General features: G+C 42.3%; 1 protein-coding gene across 1 annotated transcript in view; it reads left to right on the top strand.

Annotated features, from left to right (window-relative positions):
• The window catches only part of LOC126291600 (ankyrin repeat and SOCS box protein 3-like), a 291,789-nt gene that overhangs the window by 191,154 nt on the left and 82,517 nt on the right, over nucleotides 1-18,118 (top strand). Inside the window, exon 7 of the mRNA XM_049985135.1 lies at nucleotides 858-950. Within this exon, the coding sequence (XP_049841092.1) occupies nucleotides 858-950 (93 nt within the window). The remainder of the gene's footprint in view (nucleotides 1-857; nucleotides 951-18,118) is intronic.

Below are 18,118 nucleotides of genomic sequence, written 5' to 3'. Positions count from 1 at the left end.
TGTTACTAATGTTGATTGTCACAGATGTAAGTATTTGCTAGAATCCCTCTTCCCATGAATGTAATAACTAAGAGGGCATGCTGGAAAGTAATGTTCCTAAATTTTTTATCGTTTTCTCAATATCGGTTGAGGTATGGTGTGTAATGCATGTTACTTTTTCAACCTTCCTGCTTCACTGACGCAAGCTGGAACCCTCCGCAGCTAGCGGGCTCTGGATTGTAACATGTCAGTGTGTAATGTAACTTTTGGTGCATGAGCAATAGTGTGCTGTAAACAGGCAACTGACAGCTCTCGTTCAGCACAATAAAGCCAGACCACAAAAGTGCGTGCAACATCTGCCACAATCTGATACTTCGGGTTCACTGTCATCAGTCATTTTCTGTACAATCCTGATTCAGTCCAAGCCAATTTTTCTCTCTTTCCCAAACATAGGGTTCATCTTTGAGGACTTCACTATGATAGTGATGAAGCAGTGCAAGCAGATGTGTAGTTGTGGATCTGTCAACAAAGTCAAACATTCTACAGTGATGGTATTAATGAACTGGTCTCTCAAGTGGAGAAAATAAATATGTAGAATGTAAAAATAAAAAAAGTATGTAGAGCTCTAAGAGTTTCCATATAAATTTGTGACATTACTTTCTGGCACACCCCTAGTTCACTGGTAATCTTTTTCCTGTTTCACTATTTACTTTTCACAGTAATTTCTGTTCCTATTTAAAATTATATTCTAAATGCAGATTTTATGTATAATTTTTTTAATTTCATTAAGGACTTATTTAATGCAGTTAGGTGAATGAGACACTGGAAGCAGCTCCACTGTCAGCATTTGTTTATATCTGTTAATGCTTTTGTTTCAGATTGGTTGAATGTCTGATAAATGTGACAGATATGGGAAAGATTGCCGAGTGCAGAAATAGTAGTCCTATAATATACGCAATCAGGAGCATGCAGTAAGTTTTATTGAGTTTGAGATTCTACACTGATATCTTTTGCATTTCATTTAGTGTGCTAAACCTTTGTATGTCAGAATGTAATAAATAACATTAAAAATGCTGCCTGAAGAAACTGAATGCCAAGATCAAACACTGCTGACTAAGGAATCAGTAGAACACTCATATGATAATCTCTGGATCAGCAATAGTGATAGGAATAAGGAATTTGTTTCTTATGGTTGCTGTAAGTGAACTGCAATTGTAGCATGTAGAGTTAATTCGATCACAGTGCTAGTGGCTATCATAAGGCTTTCATTCTCACCTAGTAAAACCATGAAGCTGTTACCATGGAACTTTTTGATGCTGTTTGTCCTTCTCCAAATCTTCACACTTTAATGAGACAAATTTTTCCGAGTCACAGCTTACTTGGCAGAGACTTTGGCTGTACACTGTTCAGTCACATTAATGCCACCACCTGCCAGAAGTTTGAAAAACCCCTTTTGATGTGTGGACCACTGTGAGACATGCAAGAAGTGTGTTGTGAGCTTCTGAAGGGAACCAACAGGGATACGGAACCTTGGTGAGTCCAGTGCCTTGGCCAGCTGCACTAGGTTTCTCAGTTGAGTTTCTACAGGAGTTATGGTAAATTCATCCTCCAGCTCTTCAAACCTGTTTTGGGTACTGTGAGCTGTGTGTGACATTACATTGTCCTGCCGGTAGATGCCATTGTGCATAGGCAAAACAGACTGCACGTACGGGTGGAAGTGTCATTCCAAAGGATAGATGCATACTTGAGGTGATAAGTTGTGCCTTCGAGAATGACAATATCATGCACGGAATGTGAAAAAAACATTCTCCAGACCACAGTACTCCCTTCTCCAACCTTGACCCTTCTGCCGATTGTTGCAGGGAGCTTACTTTCATATGTTTCACGCCATACGTGCCAACAGCCATCTGTCTGATGGAGCATAAAACTTGGTCCATCTGGAAAGGCCACCTGATGCTATTCATTGGACATACAGTTGAGATATTGGCATGCAAATCCTAGCAATCACCACTGCTGAACAGTAGTCAGGAGGTGCGTGTCAACCAGGCACCTGCTGTGGAGGCACTCACGCAGCAATGTCTGCTGAACAGTTGTTGAAAAGATACCATTGGTAGCCCCTCGGTTCATCTGGATGGTCAGTTACTCAACAGTTGCAGGTCTATTCACCAATAAACATCTGCACAATTGTGGTTCACCCCTGTCATCTATGGCCTGTAGTGCACCACAGTTGTTTCGATGGCAGTATCGGATAGTCATTTTGGCGTGCATGGTATACTTAAACCCCAGATCACGTAAGAAACAGATTGTCCAATTGCTTGGCCGAGCAGGCAAACCTTGTCAGGGAATGGCCACCAGGTGGCAACAGTGTCACACCCTTACTTGTGGAATCAATCACTAGATGGCACTCCGTTCTGTGAAATATGTGGCAACATTGGCCGAACACGTGCACCTTTCCACTATTTGGCGTCTGTGAAGTACAGCTGTTTGACATACTGGTGGTAGTGGATCGAGTCGTCATGCCAAGGGCCTGTGAGTATGTCAACTGTGGAAGGAGTAGATGAACAAATCCTGAACTAAAAATGTTCAGATTCCCGTCCAAAATAAAGAAAGGTTACGAGAGTGGATTTTAAATTCAGGTAAATCTATAAATTAGTTAAGAGTAAGAATTAATAAAGATCCCTAAGCATTTGATCCTATCTACATTTTGTCAATCTTATATTCTGATATAACGTGGCAGCCCTTCCTGTACAAGAATCATATCATATAATTTTTAAATGAAATCTTTGCTTCGATTTGGACTTTTTTTGAAACTGTTTGTTCACTGTATAGGCATTTTTGTGTGCAATGTGAAAACTGAAACCAATATAAGATACAATTAACAAAATGCAAAGCATAGTGTGGTAACATTTGGTAAACAATTTAAGAAGCATTACCTTACAAGACCATTCCCTTGGTACTTGAAAATGGCTCTAGAGCTGAGATCGCAACAGTGAAATAAATGAATAATAGGCGTCATCTAACTGCTAGGTCATCGGTCCCTTAAATCCTGGTATATGTACTAGAGCGGACGAAGTGAAAGAGTGTAAAACCTCGTTTACACTGCTGCAAATGAGTATTCATAGATGATTTGCCAATGTTCACTGCCATTCGCTTATACGTGTGAACAAACATTTATACTGGAATGAAGGGAGAAGGATAGAAGACAACGAGCATAGCATGCAAACTATAGACGCTGCCTATTTTAATTTATATTTTTATCTGCGCTCTAATAATGCTCACACGGCTTTCACTCAAAAACAACACTGCTTATAGTAACAGGTCTGTGCGAGTGCAGATTGTGTGTTACTTTCCATTTCGCATATGATTGTGAGAAGTATCCCTACAGTAGAAATAAACTTGGTATGTGGAATTACAGGAGCTAATCTACATTTTTTGATTGAAAACTCGGGGAAAAACAGTAGCCGATCGTGGTCTACAGTCATCAGTGTGATGAATGCATTTCACACGCAGTGCTCTAACCGAACACAAATCAGCATCATTCATGTCACCAAAGATACAGCGTTGCCAATTCCGTAACACAGACAGGTCAGTTAACATTGTAGCATCACCTGCGACATCTGTTGACCGACAGGAAAACTATTTTTACGGTTGCCTGTTCCGCCATAAGGACGGGCAATCTGTTTCTTATGTGATCTAGGCTTAAAACATGGCAGCATGTGGACACTTCACAACCTTAGCCATTTCAGAAATGCTTCCACTCTTGTCGCAAAAATTAATGATTATGCTGTTTTGGACATCAGATGAATTTCTTCATATGCACATTTCGATGATAATGACTGCACTGTTTTCAATGCCCCCCTAAACTTGCTCTGTATACCCACCACAGATAGTGCAGCCACCTGCTGTCTGAGAGTGGTTGTTACAGATTGATGTTGAATTTAGGCAGTGATACACTGCGACTGAACTGTGTAGATGTCTACATTGTGGCTGTTCAGGGAATGTTCCAACTTAAATGACATAATCATTCTAGAAATGTTTCCTTGTTAGAGAGGGATAGTGAGTGAGTGAGCCTTCCTGCCTTCCTTCCTGCCTGCCTGCCTGCCTGCCTGCCTGCCTGCCTGCCTGCCTGCCTGCCTGCCTGCCTGCCTGCCTTCCTGCCTTCCTTCCTTCCTGCCTTCCTTCCTTCCTGCCTTCCTTCCTTCCTGCCTTCCTTCCTTCCTGCCTTCCTTCCTTCCTGCCTTCCTTCCTTCCTTCCTGCCTTCCTGCCTTCCTTCCTGCCTGCCTTCCTGCCTGCCTTCCTTCCTGCCTGCCTTCCTTCCTGCCTGCCTTCCTTCCTGCCTGCCTTCCTTCCTGCCTGCCTTCCTTCCTGCCTGCCTTCCTTCCTGCCTGCCTTCCTTCCTGCCTGCCTTCCTTCCTGCCTGCCTTCCTTCCTGCCTGCCTTCCTTCCTGCCTGCCTGCCTTCCTGCCTGCCTGCCTGCCTGCCTGCCTGCCTGCCTGCCTGCCTTCCTGCCTGCCTGCCTTCCTGCCTGCCTGATCAGGGCATTTCAATGGTGCACTCCCGTTGTGATTTTGCCCTTTATGAGGATAATGTGTACATTTGCACTGTGCACTTTGGTCCTTTATCATGGCATCATAATGATAAACCCAGCCTTATCCGTGGTCATTAGGCTGCTGAAGTAATTGCTTGGACTGGCTAGACATAGCTGTAACATTTCCACTGGCATTTGTTCAACAAGTTTCTGGGATCGGTGTACATGTTTGTGGAACTTGGCTTGCAGTAGCTTTTGAACTATTCAAAATGTCATGGGAGACTTTCACTTTCTTTACTATCACCCCAGTTCTAATATTTCAGTCTCCTAGCACCTGATCCTCCAATATGCTCAGTGTTCAGTCTTTTATAGAGAGATGATCTGCCATCTTTTTTTTATTTTTATTTTACTTTTCTTTCTCAGTCAGTCTTGTTTGACTACAATGGAACCATCTTCAACACATAATCACTTTCATATGATGGTTTGTTGTTGCAGCATTGTTCTTCAAATTCAGAAAATGAATTACCACATAGTAGTCCACTTTTTCAATGTCATCCATCCAGATAGCAGTGTGAACTAGCACACTGTTTCTAGGATTTGGAGATGTGTGTCAGCCGTAGATTGAATCTGTCTGGTGGATTAACAATGAGGGCCAATTTGACACATCTGGGATAGATGGTTTTCCACATTGTACTATGTTAAATACTGACTCTCTACCATCATCCCACCAGTTACACAATTTGCAGACATTTGGAAAATATTTTCACACTTTAGCATGGGTTAATGCTACACACAGATGAGGTACACACATTCTACCCCAAGGAGTCAGGGATGTAACAGAAAGGGCATCCAGGCACCCTCTGTCACTAACATTGTGAAACTTGTGATGACACGGAATAATACCAGGAAGAAGGAAGAAGGAAGAAGAAACGGGGGGAGGGGGAGGGGGGCACCACCACTTTTTCAATGCAGTATGTGTTTTGTTTCGCTCCTCTTGCAATGGGCTACAGGACTGTAGTTCAGGATTTCAGTGTCTACCAAGACTGTTGGCATGTACACACAGTTTTTTCAGTCCTTGATGGTTTTACCAAGACAACACAGTTGAGAAAGAAATTGTCTGGTGCTCCCTGAAAAGAACTTGTATGTTTTGGACATATGTTGTAAGGTATTACCTTACAAGAAAATAGCAGCAAAAAATTGCTGGAAAATGTAACTTAGCTTTTTCAACTAAAAGGAAGTAGCACTTGCTGTTGTTAATGCAGTTTACAGCGATAATTAACACAATCACTTTTTTTTTTTTTTTTTTTTTTTTTTTTTTACAAGTATGGTCTATGATTTGTGTTCAGTCTGGTGTAATACAATGATAGTGGCTGCACAGTGCTCAGTATAAGCCCAGATAAATGTGGCACACATCACCTGCAAAAAACACCACGTCGCTGTACATGAGCAGAGGATCCATAAGTGCAGTCAGGGGCAAACCCAGAAATGTGAGCATGTAGCATTTTGATGAATAAACAATACACAAGCAAGTGAACAAAGACAAAGATGAAAAAGGACTCTGAGTGAATGCTAACATATGACTGGCCTTAGAGTCCATGAGATCACACCAGGAAAGCTGTGCATCCAAAGACTGTGCCCAGTATATGACACATGAGCCACTTACAGGGCAGTCAAGGATCTCTTCAATTCTCAACCACAAAATGCTAATTGTCCAACAAGAGTCTGGTGGGGGATATCTAATCCCTTCCTGCCTTAACGAGGTATGCAGGGCCAAAAATTCCCTAACTTGTGCTGGAGGTACATGAAGGGCTATGAATGGCTCCATAAGGGGTTCCATTGGGCACTCTCTGCCAGCCCACTGGTGGCAATGGATTGAGTGGTGATTGGCTGATGCTCCATCAAAAGCTGGTGGTCAAATACTGTAGGGTGTGTGGGCAACCTTTGCCAGATTGTGTGACGATGAAGAGTGGTACTCCACCTCCATCAATCACCCCCCACCTGCCTCCTCTGCCAAACAGTTCTGGTTAGTGCGTTCCACCAGGTGATGATGCAAATTATAGGATGGGTGGAAGGTTGTGGGAATGGCTGTGAGTGCCGCTCAGTGGTTGCAGCAAGGTTGGTGGGTCCTGCCCACCTGTGTGTGTGTGCTTGCTACCTTTCAGAGTGATAGGATGGCTTGATGCAGGTGCTGGTGGTTAGCTTGGGATGTCAGGCAGTGCTGACCCACTACACCTCTGCAAAAGTTTTGCTCATTATGTCCCACCACAATGTCTTGAGTCCGGTCTCCACCCTAATGTTTATGCTCAGACGGTGGAACCTCACTGATGTCATGGCATGACCCTCACACCAGAGGCACAAGGTGCTGTGTGCAATGGATGAGAGATAATAGGTTGACAGCCATGCAGCACCTAAGCCAGACTGCATCCATTGGTTGGACTTGTTCAGTAAGACTCCAAAAAACTGGACAGAGCACTGTCTCTAGGTACTGTTGATGAGATGTCTCAAGTTGTGCTGTGAACATCATGAACAATCATCCAACATCTGCATTTGATGCTTGATGTAATGGCATGATCAGGTGCTGAATATCATTTCAGTGGAATGCTTCAAATCTCTCTGATACAAAGTTCAACCTTTTTCAGAGTCTGGGATATGTGACACAACTCGTATTGTAAAAATGACAGATAATGCCCAAGGTGTATCACTTAACATCACTGAAGATAACCTGGCAACACTGGGAAGTTATGAGGCATCTGCCACTAATAGCCACTTGGCCACAAGAAATGATCTGTGATATCCATATACACCCAGTGCCATGGATGCTCTGGTACTGACCATGGAAGACATTTCTGCTAGGTGGGTGCTCAATGACATGCATGTAACATCTGCAGAACGCACTGATCTTCCATAGCAAGCAGTAGGACACCATCAATAGTGTTGAGCCCATCGCACATATTGAAAAATGTCCAGAATGCTCGGTCTGGCCCTGTAGGAAAATGTTCTGGTCATCCCTGCTAGACCATTGTAGTTAATCTGCGCAGGAGCAGATCATAACATGAAGCTGTTGAGACTTTCCATACAATCAATGGAATTTCATTTAAATTATCCTGTAGGTTGTGGTACAGCGGGAGACACTTGCCTCTTGCTTATCAAAGTCCAAGTTGGAGCCTGGCTGTAACCCTGACACATAGCATTTGTGTTCGTGTGCCATGAAGTGTGCCAGTAGTGAAAGTCATAGGAATAATTACTCACGGACAAGATCAAATGCTGTGAAGTTATGTCCAGAATAGTGGGCTGGGGACCAAACAGAGAGATGATCAACTTACTATCTGTAAGGAAGTGGACTTATGTGCTGTACAAGGCAATGTGGAACTTTTGGACACCATATATGGTCCCCAATTGCCTGCTACTTAACCTGGGGATTTTTCTACACAGCAGACAAGGTCTTTGAGTTCAAAACAATAGGCTCCTCCAAGCTACTGAGATTTATGTGAGAGAGAATTGCGCCACTGTTGCATTGGAATGCACTGGTGCCCTTGGTCAGGGCCTTACTGAGGGTTAATGTGCCCAAACAGGTAACAGAGAGGAGGAGATATTAATAGCTGACTGCCATGCCTCTGACAACTCAAACTCCACTCCTTTCTTACAAAGCTGTTTCAATGACTGATAAAAGTGAGCAGACCATGCAATGAATTTTGCATGGTAGTTTTCTATAACAACAATGATTGATACTGCCTAATATTCTTATGAACTGGTGGTTTGTTAATTGTTGCAACATGCTCTGCCATTAGAACTATACTGCCCTTACTTAACATTTGCCCCAAATACTGCACTCTAGGAGCAAAAAAGGTTACATTTCTCAGTCTTGTGATGCAGCCCATTGAAAAACTGCCTGCAAGTTTAGCAGATGCTTGCTTCTCATGGAGCCAGTACACAAAATTGACAATCTTCAATTCAGCTGAAAATTTTATATTGCAATTCCTGATCATCCCAGTAATTAATACCATGTAAGGAAACTGGAGTAGTCTTGGAGCTGAAGCCACCGCAACTAGTTAAACTGGTGCAGCCCAAAACATGTATTTAATGCTGAAATCTGACTAAACTGTGTCCAATTGCAGCTGGAGAGATTTATCCATGAAGTTAATTTTGGAAAGGTGCTGACCACCTGCCAATGTAACCAATAACTCTTTGATGATGCTTGGAGTGGGATAAACATCTATTTCCCTTTTTGCCCTGGTTGTGTTCATAAAATCATCACAAAGCTGAAAATTGCCAATGAGTTTCTGGATCGTGAACATGTGGAAGGCCAACTTGCTCTGTGAAACAAGTGACTTGCCCAAGATTCCAACATTTGTTGAGTTCTGTCTTCATTATCTTGCATAGCAAATAGTATGGGTCGGCTTGACGGAACTTTGGAACTGCTGTTGAATGAAATGTTATGTGGGTCTCAAAATTGGCAGTTGTACCCACATCCTTAGAAAAATAGTTGATCAAATTGATGCAGCATTGCCTCAAAGTTCTGAAATGGGGCTGCTCAAAAGATGAAAGCATCATGTCCAAAAATGTTTCCTGCAAACTGTGAATTGACAACCAACAGCATGAGTTGGTGTTCCATACTTTTATATATGACCACAATTAATAGCTGAACCCACAATGAAAAACTGCTGCCATCTATAAGACACTGTGTGTTGCTGTGAGCATTGCAGGGAGAGGTGGGACAGGGGTGAGAGGAGAAAGGTATCTAAATTGAGCACACTGATTGAGGCCCATGTGTCAAATTGAAATTTCTTGAAAAACCCTACTGCAAGGGCCACCAAAAAAAAGAATTATTTTTTAAAAGTTATGTATTTTCAAATTGTGTACAAGACAACCTCATCCCCTTCAAAATGTTCTCCATTAGAACTAATATATTTGTCCTACCAGTGCCCTCCACTCTATGAAACACTTCCTGTAGAAACCTTTAGAAATGGCTGCTCAGTGGGAGCAAGAGTTGCTGGCTGTGTGGACAACATATGATGAGCTCCTGAATTTTCTTCTGTTGCTGTGTCAACTGCTGATGTTCATGGTGTTGTCTGACTGCTGTTCAGAGTAACAATAAATTATATTTCTTGAATATACAAAGCAGTTAGTAAATTCTTAAAATAAAGCTCATGACAGTCATGATGTGGACTATTAAAAGGGAGTTGTAATGTGAGCATGTAACAGAAACTGATGTAGAGGTTTTTAAATGGAGCATCACAAATATTTTGGAAAGAATGGCAAAACAATTTTGAAGAAAAGTAGTCAAATGACAAAATACACTGAAAAAACTGAAGCACCCAGAAGCATAGGGGGGAAAGAAGGGAAACCTCACATTTTGAGAGAATGTAATTTTTTTGCAGTGATTACAAAACTGAGTTGAATTTACATCTACATCTATACTCTGCAAGCCACCATGAGGTACATGTCAAATGGTACATCCCATTGCACTAATTATTAGGGTTGCTTCCTGTTCCATTCACATATGGAGCACTGGAAGTGTGACTCACATCCTCTGTAGATGCATTAAGTATTCTGATTTTAACCTCATGATCCAAATGTGAGCAATAAATAGTGTAATAGAGTAATCACTTAAAGCTGGTTTTTGAAACTTTGTTAATAGACTTTCTTGGGATAGTTTTCATCTGCCTTAAAGAGTCTGCCCCCTTCAGTTCCTTCAGTATCTATGTGACTCCCTCCCACAGATAAAAAACCTGTGACCATTCATGTTGTCCTCCTCTGTTCAATATCCTCTGTTAGTCCTTCCTGGTACGGGTTGCTACACATTTGCACAATATTCTAGAACCAGTCACATGAGTAATTTTTACGCAATCTCCTTTGTAGACTGATTGCACTTCCTGACCATTCTACCAATAAAATGAAGTCTACCATCTGCTTTATCCATTACAGCATTTATGTGGTCATACAATTTCTATCCCTAAATATAGAAAGGACTTGGCAGACTACTCCCATTTCTCCTGAGGTAAGGTGACTCTAAATTGTTGGAACTGCTCACTGATGTCTTGTATACTGGCCCTGAGGTGAAGTTGACATCTGAGTGGCTTCCACACTTTTTATTGGGGACACATCTGTGGATTTTACTGGCTATGAGATATCTCAACTTCACATTGACAGTTCAAACATATTTGTATCACTTGTGAACCAGCATTTTCCTGTCAAAAAATGGCTCTACAATACTGTCACACAAGAGGTAACAAATGAAGATGCAGGATGTCCATGAAGTACCACTGTTCTGTTGATGTGGCTGAGGGGCACTCAGCATCATGGTCATCAGCACCCTGATAAAAAGTCAGCCTGTTAATTTCATGGGTGGCAACAAATGCTGTCCTCACATGAGGAGCTGTTTATAATGTATTAAGGTCTGCTGCTGTTCCCCAGAAATTTAGGGATGAGGCCTGACAGTTCACAAAATTTCACCACCCTTATAACACTGTAACAGATATCTGCAATGATGGTGGGCAGATCCCCATTGAGACTGATGGCTGTCTCGATATCAGTATATAGGACACACAACAATATGCTGGACTGAAAGAGGCATGCCACATACTTTACGCAGTGTGTTCAAGGGCTATGCCAGATGTGCAGTCTGGTAAGCACAACCTCCTACCACCAAGCCTTTGTGATAAATTTAAGAAACTATAGTTCATTGTCTGTCATCTGCTACCATTCAGTCTCCCACTGATGCATGTTGCATCTGTCATAAAATGAGATGATGGCATGCAACGGGATGGAAGATTGATGGGCAACACCATACCAAAACATGCTTCCTTGGTGGCTTTGTTGGCCATGTTGGTCATGTCATTGCCCTGTATCCCAATGTGGCCAGGTACCCAGCAAAACACCTTGCCACAGAGTTGGAATGGCTGTAAGGAGTCGTGGATGAGCTGAGTCAGCTGGTGCACTGGATACATTTGAAGTGCTTGTAATGCACCACGAGTGTCAGAATAGGCAAGAAACCATGTATGGTGATGTCTGTAAACCCAGTCCAGTGCAATCAGTATGACATACAATTCTGCTTCACAATTTAACAGTCCCATAAGAAGCACTTTAAAAACCCTGTCAGAAAAAACAGCAGAGCAACTGAGAGCATTTTCTTTCTGGGATCCATCTGTATAAACAATAATGAAATTGTGGTACCTACTTAAAATGGACAAAAACCAAGCTTTAAAAACATAATTTACAGTAAAAGTTTTCTTGTACAGTGTCAAGCTTTAAATCCCTTTCATCCTCTGAAGATGCTAAGGTGGAAATGCGTTCCATCTCTGGCTGTGTATTTTGATGCTCGAGAGATCCAGATCCTTGAGACAGTATCACAAATGACTTGGTTGTGTGGGACCAATTCCAGAACAGCCATTAAAAGGTGAGTTGGACCACTAAGCTAAATGTCAATGACTGAGATGATGCTGAGACTTTCAGCACTGTTGAGCCAAAAGGATAAGTTGCTGAATCGAGAATGATTGTTCTCGAGCCTCTCCACAGAGGTTCTAAACTGTGCTGGTCCAAAACATTCCAGTCAATATCCGAATGTCCTCATGATGGACAGCTTCTAACAGCTTGAGGTAGGAAGGATGGGCAAATCTGTAGACCATGCAGCCAAAATCTTAAATGTGATCAAACAAATGCCCTTTAAAACTGCAGGAAGTGGGACCTGTCAGCTTCCCATGTTTTTCCGCAAAGACATTTCAAAATATTTAATGACTGGAAGTCTTTGTTTGTAGGTCTTTCAGGTGTGGGAATAAAGTTAATTTCGAGCCAAATAATAAATCCAAAACGTGAACGGTTTCTTGAAAGCTTATAATATTGTTCCCAGTTGTGAGCACCAGTTGGTTAAAACTTCGATGGGCACATTTAAAATTGACATATGTAGTTTTCTATGGTGAGAACTAAAAATCAATTGTTCTGGCCCAGGTTTTCAGCCTCCTAATGGTCAGCTGTAGTAGCCTTGTTGTCATTATAAGATCAGAGAGAGAGTAGAAGATTGCAAAGTCATCCACAAAGAAAGAGCAATTGAAAGAACTCCTGTCTGCAAAGGAAATGTTGTTGATAGTGATGAAAACAATGTGACACTGAGGACACTGCCATGGGGCACACCATTCTCCTGAACACAGCAGACAGACATGGCATTGCCAATGTGGTATCAAAAACACCGCTCCTCAAGAAAGGATCGGATAAGAAGCGACAGGGGTACATGTAGTCCCCATTCATAAGTTAACAAAGGATGTAGTATCTCTAAGTGGTGTCATATGCTTTTTCAAGGTAAAAAAAAAACACAAACCAAATGGTTTTCGTGTAAGGACAGCTCCTGTATCGCCATCTCCAGAAGACCTAAGTTGTCAAGGGTGGAAATGTAGTCCCTGAAACTGTACTGGGAGCAGCTCAGGTGACCTCAGGATTCAAGCAGCCAGAAAAGGCAGTAGTTGACCATGTGTTCAAGAGTCTTAACCATGAAACTGGTAAGGGCTAATCTCTGATAACTGTTAGGGTTGCTACAGTCCCTGGCTGGTTTCCAGAATGGAATTAATATTGCCTCCTTCCAAGTTGTGTGGTACTCTCTGTCAAACCAGATCTGATTGAAACAAGAGGAGCTGTCATTTCACTTCAGGGCACAGATGATGAAGCATGGTGTAATGGATCTCATCAGGTCCTGGAGTAGTGTCTCTGGCTAAAAAAAAACTGATTCCAATTCTCACATAGAGAACAGAAGGTTGTAGATTTCCTCACTATGCGAGAAGAAATTGGGTTTCCTCATCTCTGTAGTCCTAAGGAATGCCTGAAAAGCAGGAGCTTGTGTGGATAATGCAGTAACAGTAAAGAAGTGTTCAGCCTAAACCTGAGCTATGTCTTCTGGCGTGTCCACAAAGACCCCATTACTTGACAAGGCATTAAGGGTACGTGTACTAACCTTGACCAAAATCCGTCTTATTGATTCCCAAACTTGGGCAGTGAAAGTGGACTGATTAATGGAAGTCATGAATAACCTCCAGGAAGTCCTCTTCTGTTCTTTTCTCTCTCACCTGCCATGTGCTGTTGTAAATGTAAATGCATAAAGATTTTCTGTAGTTGGACAGAGTTTGGAGCTCTGCAGAGCTTTTGATCTGGCCCTGAGTGCCAATCAACAGTCGTCATTCCAAGATACTGGCTGTTGTCTGAGGCAGTTGCTAGACTGAGGGATGGACTCTGTGCCAGCCCGCTGTCTGTCACAAGTGATATGGGACACCGTCTCCTGTACACAATACCCTTGTTCAAAAATAGCCTGTCAACTGCACTGCAACCAATTTACCCTTTGTATTGTCAGTCTTTGTGGTCTCCTGTCAGCCACTGTCCTAGTCAGCACATGGATCTACACTGGGAAGTGGTCACTAGAAGGTAAATCTGTAGCCACTTTCCACTGAACAGGGTCTGCAATAGCTGGGGAACAAAAATAAAGGTAAGTGGTTGAAAAAGGCCCTGTAGCTGTGGAAAAGTGTGTAATTTGACCCGCATTCAGAAGGCACATATTCCCAGAATGGACAAGTCACTCGATTGTCCAACCCTTGAAGCAAATGGTAGCCAAGCCCCACAGCACACTGATCCATTGAAGTGACGCACAATGAGGAATGGGTGTGGGAGTGCCCAGAACAGTTCTGCCAGTGCATCTGCATCCAAAGCATCATAAGGGGGAAGGTTCAAAGAACACACTATGATATTAAAGGGTGATAGAACATTCATGCTCATTGCTTGTGTAGTTGTGATATGACGGATGGGAGAGGAGTGACATCTGTCATCAATAAAAACAGCCACTCCACCTTTGGTCCTGTCTCCAGTAGTATTGTCCTTCCTGTATGTGTGGTAAACCTGTAATGTAGGTTCTTTGGTGGCTAAGATGCTGTTTCTTGTAAGCAGATGAAAAATGGTTTCTCCTGGACCAGGAGCTGTAATTCTTCCAAATGTGAGCAGTATCCATTTAAATTCCACTGCAACACAGAAGTCCCCGTGGAAGCTATTGCTTAGCGACAGTTTATATTTTCTTTCTCCCTTGAAGGTGGTGATTTACAAGGGAAGTCAGGGGGAATGTCAGCCAGTTCCTTGCTCTCTGATTCCTCCAATTGGAAGTCTGTGTCCTCAAGAGCATAGTCCCCATCAGAAAGAGCTAGTTCACCAATCTGAAGGTTTAACTACTACTTTCTTGGACTTGGAACTACCTTTTGAAGGACATATTTTTCTTTACTGATGGAAGGAGGTGGTTGCCTGGGTTGGGAGAGTGGCTTAGTTGGCTTCTGATATTTGGTAGTGGTTTGTGGTAAACCTATTGCTGATGGCTTCTGGACTACTTCAGTTTCAAGTATAAGTGCTCATACTTGAATCCATGGTATGAGTTTTTGTGTGGAGGCATCGCATTTGGCGATTGGCGTCTCTTGACTTTGAACTCCTCAATTTTCCATTTTTTGTTGTAAATCTCTCACTTTCTGCTCCACACTGGGTGATCCCCAGAGCAGTTGGTACATTTTGGGGGAAGGAATTCCTTAACTTCATTGACTTCGTGACGATCAATCTTAATGTTTAGTTTCTCGCTGTTCTCATTTCTACTACTACTCATTACCTTCATCTTTCTCCAATTTACTCTCAAACTATACTGTATACTCATTAGACTGTTCATTCCATTCAGCAGATCATTTAATTCTTCTTCACTTTCACTCAGGATAGCAATGTCATCAGCGAATCGTATCATTGATATCCTTTCACCTTGTATTTTAATTCCACTCCTGAACCTTTCTTATTTCCATCATTGCTTCCTCGATGTACAGATTGAAGAGTAGGGGCGAAAGACTACATCCTTGTCTTACTCCCTTCTTAATACGAGCACTTCGTTCTTGATCGTCCACTCTTGTTATTCCCTCTTGGTTGTTGTACATATTGTATATGACCCGTCTCTCCCTATAGCTTATCCCTACTTTTTTCAGAATCTCGAACAGCTTGCGCATTTTATATTGTCTAATGCTTTTCCAGGTCAACAAATCCTGTGAACTTGTCTTGATTTTTCTTTAGCCTTGCTTTCATTATTAGCCGTAACGTCAGAATTGCCCCTCTCGTGCCTTTACTTTTCCTAAAGCCAAACCGATCGTCACCTAGCACATTCTCAGTTTTCTTTTCCTTTCTTCAGTACATTATTCTTGTAAGCAGCTTCGATGCATGAGCTGTTAAGCTGATTGTGCGATAATTCTTGACTTCGGAATTTTGTGGATGATGCTTTTACGAAAGCCAGATGGTATGTCGCCAGACTCATATATTCTACACACCAACGTGAATAGTCATTTTGTTGCCACTTCCCCTAATGATTTTAGAAATTCTGATGGAATGTTATCTATCCCTTCTGCCTTATTTGACCGTAAGTCCTCCAAAGCTCTTTTAAATTTTGATTCTAATACTGGATTCCCTCTCTCTTCTAAATCGACTCCTGTTTCTTCTTCTATCACAACAGAAAAATCTTCACCCTCATAGAGGCTTTCAATGTATTCTTTCCACCTATCTGCTCTCTCCTCTGCATTTAACAGTGTAATTCCCATTGCACTCTTAATATTACCACCGTTGCTTTTAATGTCACCAAAGGTTGTTTTGACTTTCCTGTATTCTGAGTCTGTCCTTCCGACAATCATATCTTTTTCGGTGTCTTCACATTTTTCCTGCAGCCATTTCGTCTTAGCTTCCCTGCACTTCCTATTTATTCCATTCCTCAGCGACTTGTATTTCTGTATTCCTGATTTTCCCAGAACATGTTTGTGCTTCCTCCTTTCATCTATGAACTGAAGTATTTCTTCTGTTACCCATGGTTTCTTCACAGCTACCGTCTTTGTACCTTCGTTTTCCTTCCCGACTTCTGTGATGGCCCTTTTTAGAGATGTCCATTCCTCTTCAAATGTGCTGCCTACTGCGCTATTCCTTATTCCTGTATCTATAGCGTTAGAGAACTTCAAACGTATCTCGTCATTCCTTAGAACTTCCGTATCCCACTTCTTTGCGTATTGATTCTTCTTGACTAATGTCTTGAACTTCAGCCAACTCTTCATCACTACTATATTGTGATCTGAGTCTATATCTGATCCTGGGTACGCCTTACAATCCAGTATCTGATTTCGGAATCTCTGTCTGACCATGATGTAATCTAATTGAAATCTTCCTGTATCTCCCGGCCTTTTCCAAGTATACCACCTCCTCTTGTGATTCTTGAACAGGGTATTCGCTATTACTAGCTGAAACTTGTTACAGAACTCAATTAGTCTTTCTCGTCTTTCATTCCTTGTCCCAAGCCCATATTCTCCTGTAACCTTTTCTTCTGCTCTTTCCCCTACAACTGCATTCCAGTCGCCCATGACTATTAGATTTTGGTCCCCCTTTACATACTGCATTACCCTTTCAATATCCTCATACACTTTCTCTATCTGTTCATCTTCAGCTTGCGACGTCGGCATGTATACGTGAACTATCGTTATCGGTGTTGGTCTACTGTCGTTTCTGATTAGAACAACCTGGTCACTGAACTGTTGAAAGTAACACACCCTCTGCCCTACCTTCCTATTCATAACGAATCCTACACCTGTTATACCATTTTCTGCTGCTGTTGATATTACCCGATACTCATCTGACCAGAAATCCTTGTCTTCCTTCCACTTCACTTCACTGACCCCTACTATATCTAGATTGAGCCTTTGCATTTCCCTTTTCAGATTTTCTAGTTTCCCTACCACGTTCAAGCTTCTGACATTACATGCCCCGACTTGTAGAACATTATCCTTTCGTTGATTATTCAATCTTTTTCTCATGGTAACCCCCCCCCCCCCCCCCCCCCCTTGGCAGTCCCCTCCCGGAGATCTGAATGGGGGATTATTCCAGAATCTTTTACCAATAGAGAGATCATCATGACACTTCAACTACAGGCCACATGTCCTGTGGATGCATGTTACGTGTGTTTAATGCAGTGGTTTCCATTGCCTTCTGCATCCTCATGCTGTTGATCATTGCTGATTTTTCTGTCTTTAGGGGCAATTTCCTACCCCTAGGACAAGAGAGTGCCCTGAACCTCTATCCGCTCCTCTGCCCTCTTTGACAAGGCCGTTGGCAGAATGAGGCTGACTTCTTATGCCTGAAAATTTATCAAAATTTAGGCAGTGGCGGGGATCGAACACGGGACCAAAGACGTTTTTGATTATGAATCAAAGACGCTACCCCTAGACCACGGGTACACAGACTATGGAGTAGTCTGACATGTTTTAGGGTCCCAGCAATACCTTCCAATGTCTTGTTAATATAGAAAGGGGACACCATCTCAAAGCTTATCCCTCTTTGATTACAATGAGACTGAAATGGCATACTAATTCCCTGTCACTATGATTCTGAGACTACTTTTTGGGGGACCTGACCAACTGAGCTCTTTGATGAGTGGGTGTATGTACTACCGGACACTACACCCATTCCATCAGGAGCAGTAGTTTGATGCAAACATTCCGTAGGGATCCCACAAGATGCTAGTGAAACAATTGTCAACACAGGCAGATCCCTCCATGCCTGAATAAGCCTTATACAAGTGGGAGTGACAGGTG

This window comes from Schistocerca gregaria, chromosome 9, assembly GCF_023897955.1.
Source record: "Schistocerca gregaria isolate iqSchGreg1 chromosome 9, iqSchGreg1.2, whole genome shotgun sequence".
In the NCBI taxonomy this organism is placed as follows: Eukaryota; Metazoa; Arthropoda; class Insecta; order Orthoptera; family Acrididae; genus Schistocerca; species Schistocerca gregaria.
This window is presented reverse-complemented; position numbering and strand designations above follow the sequence as displayed.